The sequence below is a fragment of the Delphinus delphis genome, chromosome 2 (assembly GCF_949987515.2).
Source record: "Delphinus delphis chromosome 2, mDelDel1.2, whole genome shotgun sequence".
In the NCBI taxonomy this organism is placed as follows: domain Eukaryota; kingdom Metazoa; phylum Chordata; class Mammalia; order Artiodactyla; family Delphinidae; genus Delphinus; species Delphinus delphis.
In genome coordinates this window covers 31,689,311-31,713,661 of record NC_082684.1, presented here as the reverse complement: position 1 = coordinate 31,713,661, position 24,351 = coordinate 31,689,311, and the positions used below count along the sequence as shown (strand labels likewise).

Below are 24,351 nucleotides of genomic sequence, written 5' to 3'. Positions count from 1 at the left end.
TAATAAAAATGGCTACAAGTTACAGCACGTTAAAAAATAAAATCACCGTGTACAATGATCAACCTGTCCACCCCATACCTTTACACCTCTTGCAACTTCTGTTAATTTATCTGTCTTTGGAAGTAGTAAATCTGTCCAATCCTGGCCGTGGTTATTTTTCTCAGTCAAGGGCCTCCAGCTCACTTTATGGACCAACACAGTTCTTGCTCAAAGTGGGTGCGTTTGTGAGTTTTCAACCGTCATCAGCTGTACCTGATCCTTTCCGGCCTTCAAGGAGTATCTCAGATATGAGCCTCATTGTTCCTAGGCCTTTAATAAATATCGTAATTCGTCAGCCAGGATGCTGACAAGGTCTCGGGGGGTGGAAGACCCGGTTTCTGGACTGGTGAAGGAACTTGCCAGCTTCGGGTACCGGGAGCGCAGTGGGGTCTACCACAGCCTCGACTCGCTATCCCCGGAACCTCAGCAGCCCCGCCCCCGGGCCCGGGCCCGGGCCCGCGTTCGCGTCCGCTCGCGCTTCCCCCGGGCGCCACCAGGAGGCGCCCGCGGCTGCGGAGGCGCTGCGCGCACCCGCGGGGAGCCGGATCAAGGGGCGGAGGGAGAGGAGAGGAGAGGAGAGGAGGAGCTGGAGGGGGCGCGGCTTGCTCCCGGTGCCTCCCGGGCGCCGGGCCTCCTTCTCCGCCAGGCTCTGGGCTGGCGGCCGGCGGGGGTCGCGGCGGTGGCAGCGGCGCTGGCGGGCCGTGGGCGGCGGGGGCCTGGCTCCAGCTCCGGGTGTTAGGAAACAAGATGGCGGCGGCGCTCCGAAGGCCGGTCCCCACCTCTTCTCCGCTCTCCTCCGCCCCGCCGCTCGCCTCCTCCTCCTCCTCGATCTCCTCCTCCTCCTGCAGCAACCCCAGCGACCGCAGAAGCGCCGGCCGGCTCTCCCGGAGCTCCGGAGGGGGATAGATTGGGCAGCTGCGGGCTCCGGCGACCAAGGCAGAGCTGGGGCCGGGGCGGGGACGGCGACGGCGGCGGCGGCGGCGGCGGCGCCGGGTGGGGATGGGGTCGCAGACGCTGCAGATCCTCCGGCAGGGGGTGTGGGCCGCGCTCAGCGGGGGCTGGTACTACGACCCGCACCAGGCCACCTTCGTGAACGCGCTGCACCTCTACCTGTGGCTCTTTCTGCTCGGCCTGCCCTTCACCCTCTACATGGTGAGTGTGGGGGCGGGGAGGAGGGCGGCTCCATACCCTTCTGGCGGGCCGGGTTTCCCGAGTCCGGCGGGCGGTCGCGCCTCCCTGGCTCCGGGCTGGGGGTGCGCCCTCTTCCCCTTCCCGGTGCGCGCCCCCCACCATCCCGCGCCCCGGTCCCCTAGGGGCCCGCCGCCCCCCTCGCTCTGGTGCTCCCCTCCCCCACCCGTGCTCCCCACTGTCCTCTCCCTGGAGGGCTTCCCCTATTTCAGTGATGACAGGAGAAGCGAATCAGCAGCAGCCTCCGCCTCCCGCCCCCGGGCGCCCAGCCCGTTTTCTGGGAAGTGGTAGCTTCCTAGGCCCCTTCTTCGGGGTTCCTGATCCTGCCCTCTCCAGCCTTTCTAGCCGGGTGGGTGAAGCCCGAGTGGGGCTCCCTGCCTCCGCGTCTGGTGGTGGGCGCCGAGCGTTCTGCTCCCAAGGGCCGCCGCATCCGTCCCTGGCGCGCGTGCTTATCTGCGCTCCGTTCCTCGGGCGCCGGACACCCCTGGGGCACTCCTTGCCCCTGAGGCAGTTCTCGCTCCTCCTCTCCGGGGAGTACTCTCCCTCCACCTCGCCTCTAATCCGGGTGCGGAGCTTTTGGAGCCGCAGGGAAGAATGTGTGCCGCTCGGTGCGGAATATATTTTGTGGGGAGTCCGGGCTCTTACTCGCTTAGACGTAGTGGTTGAAAATCTGAGTCTCGCCCTTCCTGCCTCTCAAAATCCTGTTTTTGCTTACCAGTGGTTCTTTTCTGTTCGGCTCCGTGGCCAGTGGCTTTTATTTCCAGGCCAGCTTTGGGGGTAGGGAGCGGGGGAGATACGGGGAATCTGGCTGGCATTTCAGCAGATTTGTTTGGGTTGGTTCAAGGCCTTGTACTGACTGATAGGAAGAAAGGAAAGTACTGCCTGTTGATGAATTCAGTACGATCAGTTTCTCCGAACGATCTAGGGTTTTAAGATATATTTTCACCGAAAGTTGTGAGCGCATTTTCTTTTTTAAAACACATCGGGTTAGGGTGGGGCATTAGGGAGACTAATGTGGAAGAGAGGTGATACTTAACGCTTCAGTTAAAATTTTAAAATAACCAGAAGGGAGGAAAGATTGGTAACTGTTTATTTTAGGAGAATGCCTTTGAATGTATTTCTGCTAACGTTGTGGTTCTTCGTGGAGCTGTAGTAAGGGTGCTGGATTAGAAAATCTGGTGAGGATACCCATTTCTTTCCTAAGTGAAGCTCATTTACACCACTTGGCAGAAAAAGTGGAGGAAGATGTACTAAATTTCACATTCTCAACAACTTTTAATTTTTCATTGAAATCGTTTGGGAGGGACCTGCTGCTAGAGGTAAAAAAGCCATTTAAAAAAAAATACTGAGTAACTGATGGCTTATTTCTTTAGGGGACTTGTTCAGTCTTGTCACTTTCTGAAAATTTATCACAAAGTGTTATAATTTTCCATTAATTCTGGCCCAGGGAGTTAGTTCTATTTGCACTTCTCTATCTTCCAGGAATATGACATAATTAATGAACAGGTTAATTACTTTGGGTGTAAGAATCCTCAGGCTGTCACAGAGCTCTTTATAGCAGTTTTCTTTTATATCCAAGAGAATTGTAAATTTAAAACTGAAGCTGGTTCTCAGCTAAGACTCTTGGTGTTATTAAGGCATTATTAGAGCAAATGGAAAGCACTGAGTTCACTGCTTCTTTTTGGGAGTTTATTCAGTTAAATTTAATTCACAAATAAATATTTGAATGTCTACTGTGTGCTGGGCAATTTGCTGGGTTCTGGGAAAATAAAATTGCTTCTCTGACTTTCTTGTTTATGTTAATGGCAACTCTGTTTTTCCTAAACCTTTAAAAAGCTCTCGTTGATTCTTCTCTTCCTCTCTCTTCACATCCGGTTCAGCAACAAATCTTGTGGGTTCTATCTTCGAAACCTAACTAGAATCCAGCTAATCATCATCACCACTCCCTTGGTTCAAGCCATCATTATGTTTCTCTTGGGTTGTTGCAGTGTTCTAATGAGGGTCAGTGCTTCCATTCTTTATTCTCTATTCATAAAGATGTCTGAGTGATTCCTTAAAACGTAAGTCAGATCGTGGCACTCAGCTCAGAGCCTCCCTTCCCATGTGTTTACCCCCCCCCCCCACTCCATTTGCCTTCTTACAATTTTCCCCACACAATAACTGTGTTCCTGCCTCAGGGCCTTTGCACTTGCTATTCTCCCTCTGGATGACTCCTCCCCTCCAGATATATGTGTGACTTAACATGCTGCACTTATTTCAGGTTTCAGTTATATGTGAGGCCTTCCTTGATAACCACTGTAAAATAGCAACTTCCCAGCTCCTACAATACTTCCTAGCCCTCCTACCCTCCTTTATTTAATAGCACTTGTTACAAATTGGTATATATTTATTACTTAATGTCTCTCTTATCCCATTAGAATATAAACTCTAAGAGGGCAGAGACTTTTTGTTTACTGCTGTGTTGTCAAGACCTAGTTCAGTGCCAAGCACATAGTGAGAACTCAAATATGAAATGAATGATTAGAAATGAACAAAACACAGCTTTTGCCTTCAAGGAAGTTCAAGTCTAGCTTGGGGATAATGAACAATTACAAGCATTAGAATTGTTGTGAAAAGGTAAGTACAGAATGACCCTGAGCTTTTAGTCAGGGGATTGATCCTAGTCTGGGGGCAGTTAGCAAAGAAGATTGGTAAATGTTTACTTGGAAGTTATCAGCATTATAGAGGACAGTCCAAGCCACAGACTAGAATATCTGGGGAGAAAGTATAATTCATTAATAAGAAAATGGCTTGGCCAGAACTCCAAAGCCTAACAGCAGTTAAAAATCAGCAAAGGAGACAAGAAAGGTAAAAGGAAAATGAAGAGAGGAACCCATAACAGAAGCCAAGGAAAAAGTTTTTGAAAAGGAGAAAATGGTAACAAGTGCCAAATTGCCCTCCTGAGAGGCAGTACTAATTTAAATTTTCATCAACAGGATTGAGGGTACTTGACTTCCCAGCTCTTCTCAACACTTTGCAAAAAAGAGTGTCAATGGTTGTAAATTTCTTTTTCAACGGAATGTTGAATAAATGATTTCAGTAATATTCTGTTTTTGATAATAGGCAGAATTTGTCTTAAAGTACTTTTTAATCCAAACTTTTCTTAGTCCAAGCTAAGGATGTTTAACTGCACTAACATATATCATAAAACAACTTCTATTTGAGTTTTCCTATTCTCTGCACTCAGATAATTTTCACAGTTAGGTAATTGGTAAACAAGCAGAAATGTTTCTTTGAGAGAAGATTGATTGAGTCTTTCTGTTATTTTATCTGAGTTAAATCAAACGGTTTTCCTGTGTCTCTGTGCATAGCTGGGGAGGACAGAGAATTATTTTGTAGGTGGGCTAGGACATCTGGGACACCGGGGTAGTAACACTAGGATAGCATAGAGTAATGGTATGGAAAAGCACAGATTACAACAAGTATTCTGTAGATTCTACTATACTGTTGACTTCTTTAGCATTTCAGATGAATTTTACCAAACCACAGTGGAATAGTTACTGATTCTGATTCCTCTGGTTCCTCTCCGTGTCCCCTTAAAAGTTGATTAAATGCTTTCTTTGCTGGAATTGTAAAATAGTTCACACTTCCTTTCCTTCCTTTATCATGAGAACCTGAAGGGTTGCATGTTTTATAACTTGTACCGTTGGTGCTAGTCTCTGTTGCTTTGTGTTATAATAAGAAAGAAAAGAAAACCTAGGGGAAAGCAAGCCATTTCCTTTTGAGATTTTAAGGGAAAAAAAAAAAAAGTCCTATTTGTAGAGCTTTGTACAAACCAAATAGAAACCTGAGTGCCAGCTGCCCTGAGAATAGGCAGGAATATTAGTCACAAATTTGAGAAACTTGAATCATGTATGTGGCTGTTTTCCTAATCCTCCTCACTCCCTGAAAGTTGTCTAGACATAAACTAAACAGATCCAAGCACCATAGTTGTCAACCTAAAAACTTTGTATTTTGAAATAATTTTAGGTTTACAAGAAAGTTACAAAAATAGTATAGAGATTCTTATATACCCTTTGCCCAGCTTCCTCTAATATTAAAATCTTACGTAACCATGGTGCATTTGTCAAAATGAAGAAATTAACATCAGTACAGTACTAGTAGAATTGTAGACATTATTTGGATTTCACCAGTTTTTCCATTAGTGTCCCTCTTCTGTTTCAGGATCCAGCCTAGGATACTATATTGCATTTAGTGTCATCATCTTTAACATGGCTTGCTTGCTTTCTGTTTTCCCTTACCATGCTGGGATTCTATTCTTTAAGGAATTTTACAATTTATAACAATTAATCAAATTGTGTCTTATAAGAAAAATTAGTGAAAGGTTATATGTCTGTGATAGGTACATTTTAGATGGAGAAAAGAGGAGAGTATTCTGAATGATTTTTAAACCAAGCATTGACCGTTAACCTATGTGAGGCTGTTTTTGAATTGAGATATTTTACGTATGAAGAATTGTATGACATGAAATAATTCTAAAGAAGAAAAAGACTTTAGACCTCATTCACACAAAATGGACACCAGTGTCTTAGCTTCCTCCTATAATGCTGTTTTCCTAATTTATAAATTAGAAGCAATGAGACAAATGCACAACCATATTACAAGGTAGACTGTGACTAATCCCTTATGTGTCGTAAAGTGTTCAGGAATTGGAAGGAGGATGCAGTTATTTCCTAGAAGGCTTTATGCAGAGGATAATTCATACATTCACAACCTTGACTGTATGCTGGGCACTGTGGTAGGCCTTATGGTGGGGGACCTTTATAAGGTTTGTTATTTGTGCTGGAACATCATTTCCCATAATCATCCCACCAGGCAAGTGAATCTTTGTTCTATGGAAAAGATCATTTAGTGAAAGAATAGGTGTTCTTGGGTGTAATGGTTTGCTCTGCTATCAAGTATTTTATTGTAATATATCCAACATGTTAAAGCTTTCTTAAACCTTGTTTAATTGTTCAAAGTTATAGTTCCGAGAATTTATAAAATTTAACATGATATCTAACATGGTTAGTGTTTTGTTCCAAATTTCCCTTTCATTGTTGGCTTTGCCTTTGATTTGGTAATCTTACACAACTGCTGACAAGTGTTTATAGCATCGTTTTTGTTCACATCATTATGCAATGTCAGTGGTACTCAAACTTTCACTGTGTATCTATCTTGGCTTTCTTCCTTATTAAAGAATATCTGTAGGTAAAACACGGAAAGTCAAAGTAACTAAAATCACAAAGTGCACCACATAGCTCTTCACGCTGTCCTAGGCATTGGCAGGTGGCTTTCAGCTAATTATAACTATATATTTTTGCTCACTAGTGGGGTGAGCAGAATTAGAATTCTCCATTGGATGGTTTCAAACTACCTGCCCTCCACTCCTCTGCTCATTCTGAGTAACCGCTTATCCCTTTTCCTTCTGTAGCAAGGTGCACATCACAACACAGGCTGGCGTGAGGCTGATGTTGAGATAATCCTGAGTCTGCTTTTTCTTTTCTTTTAAAAGGAAGTTACTCAGCAGCTTTGGAAGATTATTAGGAATTCTTTTTATATTCCTTACTAGTGTCTCTCATGATACTTCACTTGAGAATTGCTGGCCTGCCATATGACACAGGCTTCTACACAAGAGATAACATAGGACAGAGCTGCCATTACCTTTCTTCTTAAAAAAAAAAAAAAGCCCACCATCTAATAACTGAGAATTAATTTGCCTGCATTCCTATTTTGCTTTACTCCAATAAATCAGTATCTGGGGGAGATTCCAGGCAAGTGTATTTTGAAAAGCCACTCCCCCTAGATGTACCAACAGAAAAAGCCTGTAGGTGATTGCTGGTGAACACCTCATGCTAACAGTCACTACCTGGGAGTTTTAGTCTATTATTTGTGACTGTCTGAAAATACCTTATTGTTTCCTGCTTAGGTTGCTGGTTTAACTCATCTCCTTTTTTTCAGCAGTGAATAAATTACTGAATAACTTTGACTCTGGCTGTAATGGGGGCTTTTATGGTACTGATAATAGTAATGCTTATATAGTGCTTTTTACCCAGTATAGTATAATTCTTGAGCATTTCACCCTCCAGTTAAAAAGCCATTGTTAGGTTTTTTATCATGAAAATATTACTAGTTGTAGAAATTGTTCCATGTGGTAATCATAATCCAAAATAAAAGTATATATAATCCAAAGTAAGGGTCCAGAATAAAAGCAAACAACGCTGTGGCAATAGTGTGGTGCACATTTGTATATCTAAGATTTTACACCTGGAAGTTCGCAGCATAAGTTTCTAGAAAAATTGCTGGGTCAAATTATGTACATTTAAAATTGAATGTCAAATTATACCTCAGAAAATGTTGTACCAGTTTTTATTCTCACTAGTGTATGAAAGGACCTGTTGCCCTTTGTTTTCACCAACATTGGTTATTATGTCTTTTTGATGTGATAGTGTAAACTGGCATCTTGTTTTAATTTTTGTTTTTTTATTAATAGGTTCTTTGAGTATCTTTTCATAGGCTTAGTAGACATTTATATCTTTTTTCTTTTAGCTGCCTGTTGCATCCTTTATCCTTTTTTGAAAGTCATGTTCTTTCTAAGTGATTTTTGAGAGCCCCTTGAATGTTTAAAAATTAGCTCTTTGTTATGTATTAAAAATTTCCCATAATTTGTCTTTTAAGTGTATGATTGAGGTTTTTCTTTGTTGTTGTTGCGGTGCGCGGGCCTCTCACTGTTGTGGCTTCTCCCGTTGCGGAGCACAGGCTCCGGACGCGCAGGCTCAGCGGCCATGGCTCACGGGCCCAGCCGCTCCGCGGCATGTGGGATCTTCCGGGACCGGGGTACGAACCCCGTGTCCCCTGCATCGGCGGGCGGACTCTCAGCCACTGCGCCACCAGGAAAGCCCTGATTGAGTTTTTTGAGCATATAAATTTAACATTTTTAGTAGTTACATTTGCTATTTTTCTTCCTGTGGTAAAGACCTTCCCTGTTAAAAACTTGTAAAAATCATGTTTTCATCTAATAATTTTTAAATTTGGGGATAAATTTGCGTGGTTAAATAAAAAAGAAACTAAAAGGTGGTGAAATCCCTCTTTCGTATCTGCCACCATCTTCCCAGTTGCCACCTGCACTACCTCCCATAAAAAACCACTGTGGGGGCTTCCCTGGTGGCGCAGTGGTTGAGACACGGGTTCGAGCCCTGGTCTGGGAAGATCCCACATGCCGCCGAGCAACTAAGCCTGTGAGCCACAGCTACTGAGCCTGCACGTCTGGAGCCTGTGCTCCGCAACAAGAGAGGCCGCGACAGTGAGAGGCTCTCGCACCGCGATGAGGAGTGGCCCCCGCTCGCCGCGACTGGAGAAAGCCCACGCACAGAAACGAAGACCCAACACAGACAAAAATAAATAAATAGATAAATAAAATTAAAAAAAAAAAAACCACTGTGGATAGTTGCTTGTGAATCCCACCGCAGCTTACAGGCGCAAATTCAAATGTCTGTCTCCGTCTCCCACCGCTGCATTCTTTTTTTAATAAATTTATTTATTTATTTATTTTTGTCTGCGTTGGGTCTTTGTTGCTCCGCGCGGGCTTTTATGTAGTTGCGGCGAGCGGGGACTACTCTTTGTTGCGGTGCGCGAGCTTCTCATTGCGGTGGCTTCTCTTGTTGCGGAGCACGAGCTCTAGGCGCATAGGCTTCAGTAGTTATGGCACGTGGGCTCTGTAGTTGTGGCTCGCAGGCTCTAGAGCACAGGGTCAGTAGTTGTGGCGCACGGGCTTAGTTGCTCCGTGGCATGTGGGATCTTCGCAGCCCAGAGCTCAAACCCGTGTCCCTGCATTGGCAGGCGGATTCTTAACCACTGCGCCACCAGGGAAGTCCCCCACCACTGCATTCTATGTATTGTTTTCCCTCCACTTAATACATCTTTTTTTTTTTTTAACATCTTTACTGGAGTATAATTGCTTTACAATGGTGTGTTAGTTTCTGTTTTATAACATGGTGAATCAGCTATACATATACATATATCCCCATATCTCCTCCCTCTTGCGTCTCCCTCCCACCCTCCCTATCCCACACCTCTAGGTGGTCACAAAGAACGCAGAGCTGATCTCCCTGTGCTATGCGCCTGATTCCCACCATTTAATATATCTTAAACACCTGTGCATCAGTACCAACTGGGCTTCCTCAGTGTTTTATTTAAATTGAGATATACTTGATATATAGCATTATATTAGTTTCAGATATACAACATAATGTTTGAATATTTGTATATGTTGTGAAATGATCACCACAATAAATCTGGTTAACATCTTTTACCATACATAGTTAGGAAGTTTTTTTCTAGTGATGAGAACTTTTAAGATTTATTCTCTTGGGAACTTTCAAATATATGATACAGTAGTATTAATTGTAATCACCTGTACATTACATCCTCATGATATATTATTTTATAACGGCAAGTTTGTACCTTTTGTCCCCATTCACCCATTTCACCCACCCCCTACCCCTAACTCTGTCAACCACCAATCTGTGCTTTATACAGTATCTATGGTCTGCGTTTTGTTTTGCTTTGTTTTTAGACCCCACATATGAGATCATACAGTATTTGTCTTTCTCTTTCTGGTTTTTTGTACTTAGCATAATGCCAGACAAGGTCTATCCATGTTGTTGCGAGTGGCAAGATTTCCTTTTTTATGGCTGAGTAGTATTCCATTATATATATAATCACATTTTCTTTATCCATTCATCCATTGGTGCACATTTAGTTTGCTTCCATGTCTTGGCTATTGTAAATAATGCTGCAGTGAACATGGGAATGCATATCTCTTTTTGAGTTAATATTTTCGTTTCCTTCAGATAAATATGCAGAAGTGGAATTGCTGGATCATATGGTGATTCAATTTTTAATTTTTAATTTTATTTTTCTTCTGCAGTACGCGGGCCTCTCACTGTTGTGGCCTCTCCCGTTGCGGAGCACAGGCTCTGGACGCGCAGGCTCAGCAGCCATGGCTCACGGGCCCAGCCGCTCCGCGGCATGTGGGACCTTCCCAGACCGGGGCACGAACCTGTGTCCCCTGCATCGGCAGGTGGACCCTCAACCACTGCGCCACCAGGGAAGCCCTATTTTTAATTTTTTGAGGCACCTCTGTACTGTTTTCCATAGTGGCTGTACCAGTTTATGTTCTCATCAACAGTGCACAAGGGTTCTCTTTTCTCCACATCCTTGTTAACACTTGCTCTTTATTGTCTTTTTGATATTAGCCATTTTTACAGGTGTGAGGTGATATCTCATTGTGGTTTTGATTTGTTGAGGATTTTTGCATCTATTCATCAGTGTTATTGGCCTGTAATTTTCTTTTCTTGTGGTATCTGGTTTTGGTATCAGGGTAATGCTGGCCTCATCAAGTGAGTTTGTAAGTGTTCCTTTGTTTTTTGTTTTTGGGAAGACTTTGAGAAGGATTGGTATTAGGTTTTTAAATGTTTGGTAGAATTCACCAGTGAAGCTGTCTGGTCCTGGACTTTTGTTGGGTTTATTTTTTTTATTTTTAATAGTTCCATAGTAATGCATTGCATGGATATATTATTTATCATGTTACCTGCTGATAGATATTTAATTTGTTCACAGACTTTTGCTAACACAAACCATGCTGCAGGAAATAATCATACAGATGTCATCTCACATGGGTCTAGATATAATATTAAGATAAATTCCTAGAAATGAGATTGGTTGGTCAACAGGGTAAATGCTTTTGTAGTTTTGAAAGAGAGTGCCAAATTGCCCTCCAGAGGGATTGTACCACTTAACTGGCATGCCTGCAGGCAGTGTATCAGAGCCTCTTAGTGCTCCTGTGTGCCACAGCCTCACATAGTTTTGCGATTTTCATAGGTAAGAAATAGTATCTTAGAGTGGTTTTAATTGGCATTTGTCCTACTTTGAGTGGGATTGAGCTGCTTTTCATAAGCTTCAGGGTCATTTTTTCCCTATTTTTCTGTAGTAGTTCATATGCTTTATCCATTTTCTACTAGGATATATGTTAAGAATTAATTATATGTTAGTCCTCTGTAATCTAATTGCAAACATCTAATAGTTTTTATAGTTCATCCAATTTGGAATTTATTTTGCTGTAAGCAATATATGAGTGTCTAGTTAAAAAAAAATTTTTTTTTTGATAGGCAGTTGTCCCAATCAACCTAATGTATTAAACAATCCTGTCTTTTTCTCAGTGATTTAAATGCCACCTTTCTAATCTAAGTTTCCCTGGGGGTATTTGCATTTGGTTTTATCAATGTCTTTTCTTACATGAATACCATACTTTTTTTTAAAATAAATTTATTTTCTTTTATTTATTTTTGGCTAAGTTGGGTCTTTGTTACTGTGTGCAGGCTTTCTCTAGTTGCGGTGGGGGGGGGGGCTACTCTTCGCTGTGATGCGCCGGCTTCTCATTGCGGTGGCTTCTCTTGTTGTAGAGCACGGGCTCTATGCGTGCGGGCTTCCTTAGTTGTGGCTCACGGGCTCTAGAGCGCAGGCTCAGTAGTTGTGGTGCACGGGCTTAGCTGCTCCGTGGCATGTGGGATCGTCCCCGGACCAGGGATGATCCTATGTCCCCTTGAACCCGTGTACCCTGCGTTGGCAGGTGGATTCTTAACCACTGCGCCACCAGGGAAGCCCAATACCATACTTTTTTTAGTAATCTTAGTTTTATGTATTTTTCCTTCTTAGTAATAGTCTTACCTTGTTATTTCTTCTTCTTGTTATTTCTTTGGCTATTCTTGCATGTTTATTCCTCCATTTTGTTACATTTCCCAGGGATGTTGCTGAATTTTTTACTGAAAAGTATTGAATTTTGGATTACTTTAGGGAGGGAAGTTTGATGTCTTTATAATATTGAGTGAAGGTGAACTCTTCATTTCTTTTATGTCCCTCAGTAGATTTTTTTTAAAAGAAGTTTTCTTTATGTTAACCTTGCATATTTTCCCTTAGGATTATTATTCTTAGATTTTAGTTTCTAACACTACTGTAAGTGCAACCAATTCTTTCTAACTGGTTGTTGCTTATTATGTAAGAAAAATCATGATTTTTTAAAAAACCTTATTTTAGAGTAGTTCTAGATGTATAGAAAAATTGTAAACATAGTTCAGAGAGATCCTATATATCTTACACCCAGTTTCTCCTGTTGTTAACATCTTAGTTTACTGTGGCACATTTGTCACAAGAAATGAACCAATATTAATACACCATTATTAACTTATAATCTGTACTTTGTACAGATTTCTTTCTTTTTTTAACTAATGTCCTTTTTTTCTGTTCCAGGATCCCATCCAAATCTATTGATTTCAATTTATTAAATTTGCAACCAGACACTGTAGAATTAGGTTATTCTTTCTAATAAGTTTTCTGTTTATTTTAAAAGGATTTTCAGATATGCAATTATATTTGTAAATAATAATTTTAACTTCTTCCCAATATTTATACTTCTTTCTCTTGTGTAATTGCTTGGTATGGTACTTTACGTATCTATTGATGTAATAAATAATGTTGAAAATACGAACAACCTTGCCTTGTACCCTTCTTTAATGGGAATTTTAGTGTTTTACCATTGAGCATACTAAGTTTTTTTTGGAATATAGATTCTTTTTTCTTTACTATGTTATGGAAGTATTTGTCCATTTTCCAGTGACTTCTGGTGGTTCACTATCAGACTAATGTTTACCTCTGTGTACTCTGAGGTCTCACAAGTCTTACCTGCGTCATCTTCTTTTTTGTAGTTAATCTTTGTTTTCTCTGAACCATTTCTACTCAGAGGTCGTTTTGTTTGCTTTTCTCAGATTTGTCACTACATTGCTCAAGCATTATTAGCAACGTCAGATAGTTCTTGTGCTATTATATGCCCATGCACTATCTCCTTTCAAGTTGTCTCACTAAATACTCATCGTAGCCCTGTGAAATGAAGACACTGTTTTTATCCCTATTTTTCTGATGAGGAAACAGAGGCTCCTAGAAGTTAAACCACTGGTTCAGGGTTATGTAGATTGCCTCTGCCGTTTTTCCCTCTGGCCTCCGGAGGACCATCACGGTCACCCTCCACCGTGTTCCTCCACAGTCTTGCACGGTGCTTTTCTGATTAATCTGTTTCTGAAAGCCTACTTGTGATTGATTGGGATGAACTAAGTGTCCCTGGATCTTTTTCAATATGTATTCTGAATCTAGAACTCTCAGAGCTGGCCTTGAAATCACCATCTAATTATATCTTTAATCTTGGCTCCCCTTCCCAACTAGCACATTATATGAATACAGTGGAAGCCCATTATAAACCTCCCAGGGATTTAGTTACGGTTCTCACATACAGTTAAAGTGAGGTAATTTGTCTCACTCATCATTTTGGTGGGAGAGGTTAGTTAGCCTTGTTCTATAGAATGTACAGGCATACCTCGTTTTACTGTGCTTCGCTTTAGTACGCTTCACAGGTACTGCATTTTTTAACATGTTGAAGGTTTGTGGCAACCCTGCATTGAGCAAGTCTTTTGGTGCCGTTTTTCCAACAGCACTGTTCTCTTTGTGTCTCTGTGTCACATTTTGGTAATTCTCACAATATTTCAAAATTTTCATTATTATCAAATTTGTTATGGTGATCAGTGGTCGTTGTTTACCATTGCAAGAAAATTCTCACTTGCTGAAGGCTTAGATGATGGTTAGCATTTTTTAGCAATAAAGTATTTTTACATTAAGGTAAAAATACATAAGGTAAAAAGTACAAAAAAATAAGGTAAAAAGTACATTTTTTCTAGCCATAATGCTATTGCACAGTTAATAGACTACAGTATAGTGTAAATATATATATATACATATATATATATATACACATATGTTCTTGCACTGGGAAACCAGAAAATTTGTGTGACTTGCTTTACTGTGCTCTTCACTTTAGTGCAGTGGTCTGGAAGCAAACCTGCAATATCTCCAAGGTATGCCTGTATTATAAATGGATTTTACGAAAATGTAATATCCTTTTACTAGTTGGTCTTATACAGGCCTCTTTCCTTGCTGTGTTTATATAAAATACTATTTCTTCTTGCCGCTGCTACTACTATTACATGTGCTCCTTCACTCCAGCTACAGAGATGCAACATTTGCAGTCTGTTTATATCCTGTCCATTACAGTCTTTTATGAACAAAATCTGGAACTGTAGTCCTTATGAATAGGTAAATAGCAGCAAGAGAAGCAGTTGTTTCAAGGACTGGCACTTTTCGGGAAATTCTAACCTAACTTTGGCACAGCGGTGCTCTTGGTTTCTAGTGGGTAGAGGCCAGGGAAGGTGCTAAACATCCTATATTGCATAGGACAGCCCCCAGCAACATATAAGATTATCTGGCTCAAAATGTCAACAGTGCTGGGGCTGCGAAACTTTGCTCTAGAGCATTCCTTCTTAGTGGGTATGTTGTTGTCCTCAAGGGGGCAAAAATTAGTTCTTGGGTTGGGGGGTGGTTGTCAAATATTTTTGTGTACAAAGTACAGATGTGCACACAGTACATATAGATATACAGTGTTCCTGTGGTGGTAAACTTTCTTGAGGGGCAGTGTTTAGAAAACCTGCACTTCTGTGTGTTTCTCCTTTACTCTCACACTGCTATACTCACAGCACTTCTTACACCAGATGTGTGGGGTTTTCCCCCACACAAGCAATTCTCTGAGACACTGGCTGGGAGTCCTACAGTTTAATTCAACTCTGATGCTGTCCACCTGGAGACAGCGTCAAATCCCACAGGTTAAGTTCTCAGTCCCACGAGACTGCTCCTCTTTCCCACAATTAAGATGCCAGTCCAAAGTCCAGGTTGTTACTTGTGCTTCTGACCGACTGACTGTAAATCGCTGGCTCCCGTGACCCCATCCTGAGGTTTGATTGATTTCCTAGAGAGGTTTACAGAACTCAGGAAAACAGTTTACGTACTGTTTACCAGTTTATTATAAAAGGCTATGATGAAAGATACAGGTGCACCTCCAGCTGGAAGGGATGCGTAGAGCAGTATATGCGGGAAAGAGCACGAAGCTTTCCTGCCCTCTGTGAGTGTGCCACCCTCCAGCACCTCCTTGCGTTCACCAACCTGGAAACTCTCAGAACGTCATACTATTGGGATTTTATGGAGGTTCCATCACATAGGCATGATCAATTATTAACTCCATTTCCAGCCCCTCTCCCCTATGGAGAATGAGAGATGAGGCTGAAAATCCCAAGCTTCCAATCATGGCTTGGTCTTTCTGGTGACCAGCCCCCATCCAGGAGTCCACCCAGAGTCACCTCATTAGAACAAAAGGCATTCCCATCACCCAGGAACTTCCAAGGGATTTAGGTGACAGGAACCAGAGCCGAAGACCAAATATTAGAACAGAAGATGCTCCTGCGCTCTTATCATTTAGGAAACCGCAAGGGTTTTAGGAGCTCTGTATCAAGAACCGGGGACAGAAGCCAATCTATGTATTTTTTATTATTTCACAGGGAGTAATTAGGGAAAAAATGCCTAAAGAGACTCCTTAGGAGAGCAATAATTAAAAAAAAAAAGTTGAGAAACACTGCCTTGGAGGGAGACTGTCTAGTGTAGTGGTTAAAAACTCAGATTCTTAACCACTAGAGTCAGACTGGGTGTAAATCCTGTTTCTGCCACTTACCGGCTTCAGGCAATGACTTCATTGTCTAAGTTTTCTTATCTGTAAGATAGAAATAATAATAGCACTTTCTTCAAAGGATTGTTGTGAGGCAATCCATTTAAAGTACCCGGCACTTGGTAAAACAATAGTCATCCTCCTTAAGATGCTCAAGGAGAGTAAGGATCCTATTTATTGCGGTGTTTACAGTCCTTAGAAGAATATCTGGGGCTTAATAGGTGTTCAGTAAATATATGTTGAATGAATGAATAAAACTCTTATTTATTGATTTAGTGTGTCAGAGTTGCCATTATGGAAACTGAGGAAATGGTGGTAGTAAGATAAGCTATGCTCTCCATTCTTTTTTTCTGGTAGGCAGCTTTCATATTTATCTCACCTAACGTCTAGTGTGTGATGCATTCCCTATTTTAGCATTTACTTTTAAAGGAAGAAGTGGATTACATAGCATGCAATACCATCATTCTGTTTCAAGCCAATTGAGTGAGCTCAGGGCAAAAACGAAATATGGGTTTTGTTAGTACTCTCATGAGAGCTAGTATACTTTTTTTTTTTTGTGGTATGCAGGCCTCTCACTGTTGTGGCCTCTCCCGTTGCAGAGCACAGGCTCCAGATGCGCAGGCTCAGCGGGCATGGCTCACGGGCCCAGCCGCTCCGCGGCATGTGGGATCTTCCCAGACTGGGGCACGAACCCGTGTCCCCTGCATCGGCAGGCGGACTCTCAACCACTGCGCCGCCGGGGAAGCCCGAGAGCTAGTATACTTTTAATTATAAATTTTACCGACTTACATTCTTGTGTTAGGACCTCAGCTTGCAATTTATTCCGTTCTATTTGAGTGAAACATAAAAGAATACACAAGTAATAATGTTTGATAACCTAATTTTTTGTGTATATTCATATTTTATTTAAAAATATTTATTTTTGCTTGATCCTTGTAGTTTTACTTTGGCTTAATGCTTTTGTTATTGAATTAAATTCTTTTGAGTTTTAAGCCTTAAATTTGAACTGTTGTTACTTATTTTGTGCTTGTATAGTACACTGCTTTTATAGGAGTATAGCTAACAAGTGCAAGAAGAGTCGCATTATTTTACATAGGTTTGCCTATAAAATAATCTCACGGAATATATCTTGAACTATTGTTTTGTGAGGTATAGTAAAAAGGTAACCTAGCTTCCGTTCTTTAGAATTGCAAAGTCATGTTGACAGATTTCTTATTTTCACTTACTATGAATCCTGAAAAATTGTTTCAATAGAATATATCAGAAACAAATAGAATAAAGAAATAGGTCAAAAAAAAAGAAATAGGTCAAGCAATTTACGTTGGACTTTATGAGATAGCTTCTGGTCCTCATATTTACCGTTTAGATGAATTGTTTTTATCAGTTCACTCAGGGATTTATTTAGACTGATTAAACGATTAAAAGAGTGATTCATACAGCAAAATGTCAAGTTACTAATTTATGGTATGAATCAAGATAGTTCTTAGTATAGGATATCCCATTCTCTTTCCAGGATGGTTAGGTTTACTCAGAAAAACACGTAAATCAAAACATTGGTGCCTCTCCAGAAACAGACACACAGATCAATGGAACAGGATAGAGAGCCCAGAAGTAAGTCCATGCACTTATGGTCAATTAATCTACGACAAAGGGGGCAACAATATACTAGGGAGAAAAGACAGTCTCTTCCAAGTGGTGCTGGGAAAACTGGACAGCTACATGTAAAAGAATGAAATTAGAACATTCTCTAACACCATATACAAAAATAAGCTCAAAATGGATTAAAGACCTAAATGTAAGACTGGATACTATAAAACTCCTAGAGGAAAACATTGGCAGAATAGTCTTTGACATAAATCGCCGCAATATTTTTTTGGATCTGTCTCCTCAAGTAAAGGAAATAAAACCAAAAATAAACGAATGGGACCTAATTAAACGTAATAGCTTTTGCACAGCAAAGGAAACCACCAACAAAACAAAAAGACAACCTTCTGAATGGGAGAAAGTATTTGTAAATGATATGACTGGTAAGGGATTAATATCCAACATGTATAATCAGCTTATACAACTCAACGTCAAAAAAACAAACAAGCTAATTAAAAAATGGGCAGAAGAACGGAGTAGACGTTTTTCCAAAGAGGAAATGCAGTTGACCAACAGGCACATGAAAAGATGCTCAACATTGCTAATTATAGGGAACTATATATCAAAACCACAATGAGATAGCACCTCATACCTGTCGGGATGGCTATCATCAAAAAGAACACAAATAAAAAGTGCTGGAGACGGTGTGGAGAAAAGGGAACCCTCCTGCACTGTTGGTGGGAATGTAAATTGGTGCAACCACTGTGGAAAACAGTATTTTCCACAGTTTGAGGTTTCTCAGAAAACTAAAAATAGAACTACTGTGTGACTAAGCAATTCCTCTCCTGGGTATATATCCGAAAAAAAACAAGAACACTAATTGGAAAAGATAGAGTCACTCCAATGTTCATAGCAGCATTATTTACAATTGCCAAGATATGGAAGCAACCTAAGTGTCCAACAGATGAATGGATAAAGCAGGCGTGGTGTATATATATATATATATATATATATAATTGAATACTACCTAGCAATAAGAAAGGATGACATTTTGCCATTTGCAGCAACATGGATGGACTTAGAGGGCATTATGCTAAGTGAAATAAGCTAGACAGAGAAAGACAAGCACTGTATGATATCACTTATATGTAGGATCTAAAAAATACAACAGACTCGTGAATATAACAAAGAAGGAGACTCACAGATGCAGTGGTTACCAGTGGGGCGGGGTGGGGGCAATATAAGGGCAGGGGAGTGGGAGGTACAAACTCTTAGTGTAAGATAGGCTCAAGGATGTATTCTACAACATGGGGAATATAGCCAATATTTTGTAATAACTGTAAATGAAAAGTAACCTTTAAAAATTGTAAAAAAAATTTTTTAATTAAAAACAAAACATTGGTGCCTCTCAATGTTCTTATAATTTCATTTGGGGGGCTTTTTGATAAAGAACAGAATCAGTCTCTACATAATACCATCTGGATAATATTGAAAGATAAATATGTACTGGTCTCTTTATTTTAGATGCATGAATATCTCTATATTCCAGTTTTTATTTGCTGTTCTGACATATTTTAATAACCAATTATAATTTCCAGATGTATATCAGTTATTTTTTTTACGATACTTCAGGTTGGCTATTGCTTGATGGCTTGGGAATTTAATCTCATCAGAAAACCATTTCAACATAGAGGAAAGCGTGAATTTGTTTTAGAAAGGATTTTTGTGTCATTAATTCCATCTATAGATTGTTGGATATTCTATTTGAGGACCAATACCTGTTTGTTACCTTCATTTTTGAAAAATTTCTAGAATTTCAGTGTGCTATCTTTGAGAAATTGTAGACAGGAATTGTTTGAAGAATCTTTTGGAATTATGTGATGATTGTTTTTTACCCTCCTTTTGTTCTGAATAGTGATCTAAAGATGATTATGGAAACTGAGGGAAAACTCTGCTGTTAATGTACATTCCAGCTTTTTTCTTTCTCACCATCTTTTGTTTTGTAGCATTCTGTCTCTAGTCTGCCACATTACTATATATATTTTAATACAAGCAAACCTCATTTTGTTGAACTTTGCTTTATTGTGCTTCACAGATACTGTGTTTTTTTTTTTTTTTTACAAATTGAAGGTTTTGGCAGCTCTGTATCAAGCAGGTCTAATGGCACCATCTTTCCAACAGCATTAGCTCACTTTGTGTCTCTGTGTCCCATTTTGGTGATTCTTGCAGTATTTCAGATTTTTTCATTATTTGTTGTGATGATCAGTGATCCTCGATGTTACTGTTGTAGTTGTTTGGGGGCACCACAAACCGTGTCCACATAAGCCAGCAAACAATTGGTAAACATGTCTTCTGACTGCTTCAGCTGTTCTCCACCTCTCTCGGTTTCCTCAGGCTTCCTTATTCTCTGAGACACAACAGTATTGAAATTAGGCCAATTAATAACCCTTCAGTGGCCTTTAAGTGTTCAACTGAAACTCTCTCACTTTTAATTTCTCATTTTAAATAAAAAGCTATAATTGATTAAGCTTAGTGAGGAAGGCATGTCAAAAGCCGAGACAGGCTGAAGGCTAGGTCTCTTGCACCAAACAGCCAAGTTGTGAATGCAAAGGAAAAGTTCTTGAAGGAAATTAAAAGTGCTACTCCAGTGAACACGCGGATGACAAGAAAGTGAAATAGTCTTATCGCTGATATGGAGAAAGCTCGAGTGGCCTGATGATCAAACCACCCACAGCAGTCCCTTTAGCCAAAGCCTCATCCAGAGCAAGGTCCTGACTCTCCAATTCTGTGAAGGCTGAGAGCGGTGAGGAAGCTGCAGAAGAAAAGTTTGGAGCTGGCAGAGGTTGGTTCATGAAGCTTGATGAAAGAAGCCATCTCCGTAATGTCAGAGTGCAAGGTAAAGCAACAGGTGCTAATGTGGAAGCTGCAAGTTATCCAGAAGATCCAGCTAAGATCATTAATTAAGGTGGATACACTAAACAACAGATTTTCAGTGTAGATGAGACAGCATTCTATTCGAAGAAGATGCCTCCTAGGACTTTCATAGCTAGAGAGAAGTCAGTGCCTGCCTTCAGAGCTTCAAAGGACAGGCTGATTCTTTCATTAGGGGCTGGTGCAGCTGGTGACTTTTTTTTTTTTTTTTGCAGTATGCGGGCCTCTCACTGTTGTTGGCCAACAGGCACATGAAAAGATGCTCAAGGGCCTCTCCCGTTGCGGAGCACAGGCTCCGGATGCGCAGGCTCAGCGGCCATGGCTCACGGGCCCAGCCGCTCCGTGGCATGTGGGATCCTCCCGGACCAGGGCATGAACCCGTGTCCCCTGCATCGGCAGGCGGACTCTCAACCACTGCGCCACCAGGGAAGCCCCTGGTGACTTTTTAAGTTGAAGCCAATGCTCATTTACCATTCCAAAAATTCTAGGGCCCTTAAGAATTATGCTAAATCTATTCTGCCTGTGCTCTATTGGAAAAGCAAAGCCTGGGTGACAGCACATCCATTTACAACACGGTTTACTGTATATTTTATGTCTCAACAGTAGATCTCACTCTTGAGACCTACTGCTGAGAAAAGAAGACTCTTTTCAAAATATTACTGCTTATTGACAATGCACCTGGCCCCTCAAGAGCTCGGATGGAGATGTACAATGAAATTCTTTTTTTTTTTCATGTTTGCTAACACTATCCATTCTGCAGCCCATGGATCAAGAAGTAATCTTGGGCACTTCCTTGGTGACCCAGTGGCTAAGACTCCGTGCTCCCAATGCGGGGGGCCCGGGTTCAATCCCTGGTCATGGAACTGGATCCCACATGCTGCAATTAAGAGTTCACATGTTGCAACTAAAGATCCTGCATGCTGCAACTAAAGATCCCACATGCCGCAACTAAAGATCCCCCACACTGCAGTGAAGATCCCATGTGCCCCAACTAAGACCCGGCACAGCCAAATAAATAAATAAGTAAATAAATATTTTTTTAAAAAAGGAGTAATTTCGACTTTCAAGTCTCCTTATTTAAGAAATACATTTCCTGGGCTTCCCTGGTGGCGCGGTGGTTGAGAGTCCGCCTGCCGATGCAGGGGACACGGGTTCGTGCCCCAGTCCAGGAGGATCCCACATGCCGCGGAGCTGCTGGGCCCGTGAGCCATGGCCGCTGGGCCTGCGCGTCCGGAGCCTGTGCTCTGCAACAGGAGGGGCCACAACAGTGAGAGGCCTGCGTACTGCAAAAAAAAAAAAAAAGAGAAAGAAAAATACATTTCTTAAGGCCATAGTTGCCATAGATAGTGATTTCTCTGGATCTGGGCAAAGTAAATTGAAAACCTGGAAAGTATTCACCATTCTTGATGCCATTAAGAACACTTGTGATTCATGGAAGGGGGTCAAAATATTGAACATTAACAGGAATTTGGAAGAAGTTGATTCCAACCCTCATGGATGACTTTGAGGGGTTCTGGACTTCAGTGGAGGAAGTAACTGCAGTTGTTGTGGAAATACTAGAGAACTAGGATTAGAAGTAGAGCCTGAAGATGTGACTGAATTGCTGCCATCTCATGATAAGAAGAAATTTTTTTTTTTTTTGGCCACACCACGCAGCATGTGGAATCTTAGTTCCCCGACCAGGGATTGAACCCACGCCCCCTGCAGTGGAAGCATGGAGTTCTAACCACTGGACTGCCAGGGAAGTCCCTCGTGATAAAATTTTAACAGATGAGGAGTTGCTTCTTAATGGGTGAGGAAAGAAAGTGGTTTGTTGAGATGGAAACTACTCCTGGTAAAGATGCTGTGAACGTTGTTGAAATGACAAAGGATTTAGAATATTACAAAAACTTAATTGATAAAGCAGTGGTAGGGTTTGAGAGGATTGACTTTAATTTTGAAAGATGTTCGAGTGTGGGTAAAATGCTATCAAACAGTGTTGCATGCTACAGAGAAATCATTCATGAAAGGAAGATTCAGTCGATGTGGCAACCTTCATTGCTGTCTTATTTAAAGAAATGGCCACGCCCACCCCAGCCTTCAGCATCCACGACCCTGATCAGTCAGCAGCCATCAGCATGGAGGCAAAACCTCTACCAGCAAAAAGAGTATGATTCACTGAAGGCTCAGATGATGTAGCATTTTTTAGCAAAGTATCTTTTAATTAAGATATGTTCCTTTCTTTAGACATAATGCTTGCACACTTAATAGACCACAGTATAGTGTAAATATAACTTATATGCACTTGGAAACCAAAAAATTCATGTGACTCGCTTTATTGCGGTGGTCTGGATCCACACCCACGATATCTCAGAGGTATGCCTGTGTAAGGCTAGATTCCCCGACTCCCCAACAATTGTCCCTCAGCAAAGAAAGAATTACCATATTATCAGAGTCGTTACAAAGTCTTTTATATTACCTGCTGCTTGCTCAGTTACTTTTTTCACCCAGTTGCTTTTTTGTGTTTTCAACAACATGTTTTTTTTGTTAAAGTCCTAAAAAACTTAACATATCAATAGGTATAGTAACTATTACTAGGGTTATAACTTAATAATTTGCAAGTATTGAATGTCATAATAAATTATTAAAGGTAAAACAATGTTACTCAGTTATGGAGGTAGGAATATGCATTTATGATGTGAATGGAAAAAGAACAGTTGTCCTAATGAAATGCAAATGGATATTTGTTATAAGCAGAATTTCCAGTAACAGCATCATGTACTTAAAAAGTCTTGTAACTTAAATGACATATACCAAAATGATGATGATGTGCTATGTAAGCCTATGTTAAATAACTCATGATGGCTTTTGTGAGGAAGAAAGCTCTGTTGCTAAAGGTATATGTAAATGAATTGAACAAAATTGTTTTATGAAATAGGGTAGAAATATAGTATATCTAAATATATTTTATAGAACATTTTAACTGTAAAGACATTGACTTTCACCAAAATTTACAGGTTCAGATTGTCTAAAAGCCTTTTCTTTCCTTGTTGGGAAAATTAAAAGTATAGGAAAATTCCTGTGAAGTATAGGAGATAACTTTAGTCCATCAGTAGACATCCTTGCTTTTATTTCTTAGGACTCTTATTCCCTCCCTTATTTTTCACATTTGTGCCCTGACTTCTCATTTATGTTTTATATATGCCTATCCTGCCTATCTTTAGCGCCTAACACATATTATTGGTGATGAGTTGTATGTACTATATTACTTTGGTCTCTTTGCAGCTTGTTAATACGTATTTTTGAATGTTGCTTTCCTACAAAGAACATTCTACCGTAGATAAAAATGTAAATACAAATATATGTTTTAGAGTGACATAAATATAAAATGCAAATATAAACAGAAAAATATCTAGTATTTTTAATGATTGCATTTGTATTAAAATAGTATGTAGATAAAATTCAAACTTCCGCAGAAATATGGATAGGCTCAAGTTCCAGTAGTCACTTGTAAACCAGTGCCTTTGGGGAAAATGTATTCTGACTTTGTTCGAGGTTCTTAGCTGGCCTGCTGAAATCAGTTTGACTTCCTATGTAGTTGGAATTCTAGGAAGTTATATTTTGGGTTTTTTTTCCTGTGGGCAAGTATGCCTGAATCCTGACATTGGGAGTAGTTTCTTTTTCTTCTGCAGCCTGTCCTATGAAAGGAGGTATTTACCTGCAGTGGTTAATCGTCAACCCCCGAAGGGGGCTGTGACAAGGGCCGAATCCCTAGAGTTAGGGTTGTGACACAAGGGCTTTCCTAAGTCCTTTGGGGGCAGCCTACATACAAAAACCCTAAGGTTTAAAAACAGTCCTTTTCTTTCTGATCCAACCTCTTTCTTTACCCCTAATTAATAGTCATTGTCTACAATTTATGGGCAATATTTGGTTACTAAGACCTTCTCCCTCCCTTTTCC

At 40.9% G+C, this 24,351-nt stretch overlaps 1 protein-coding gene across 3 annotated transcripts in view; it reads left to right on the top strand.

The window, feature by feature from the left end:
* The first annotated feature begins 921 nt into the window (after positions 1-921).
* PCNX1 (pecanex 1) overlaps positions 922-24,351 on the top strand; it is a 171,014-nt gene continuing 147,584 nt past the window's right edge. For all 3 annotated transcript variants that reach the window (XM_060004314.1, XM_060004313.1, XM_060004312.1), the window contains exon 1: positions 922-1,191. In XM_060004314.1, coding sequence (XP_059860297.1) covers positions 1,039-1,191 — 153 coding nt within the window. In that variant the 5' untranslated portion in view covers positions 922-1,038. The remainder of the gene's footprint in view (positions 1,192-24,351) is intronic.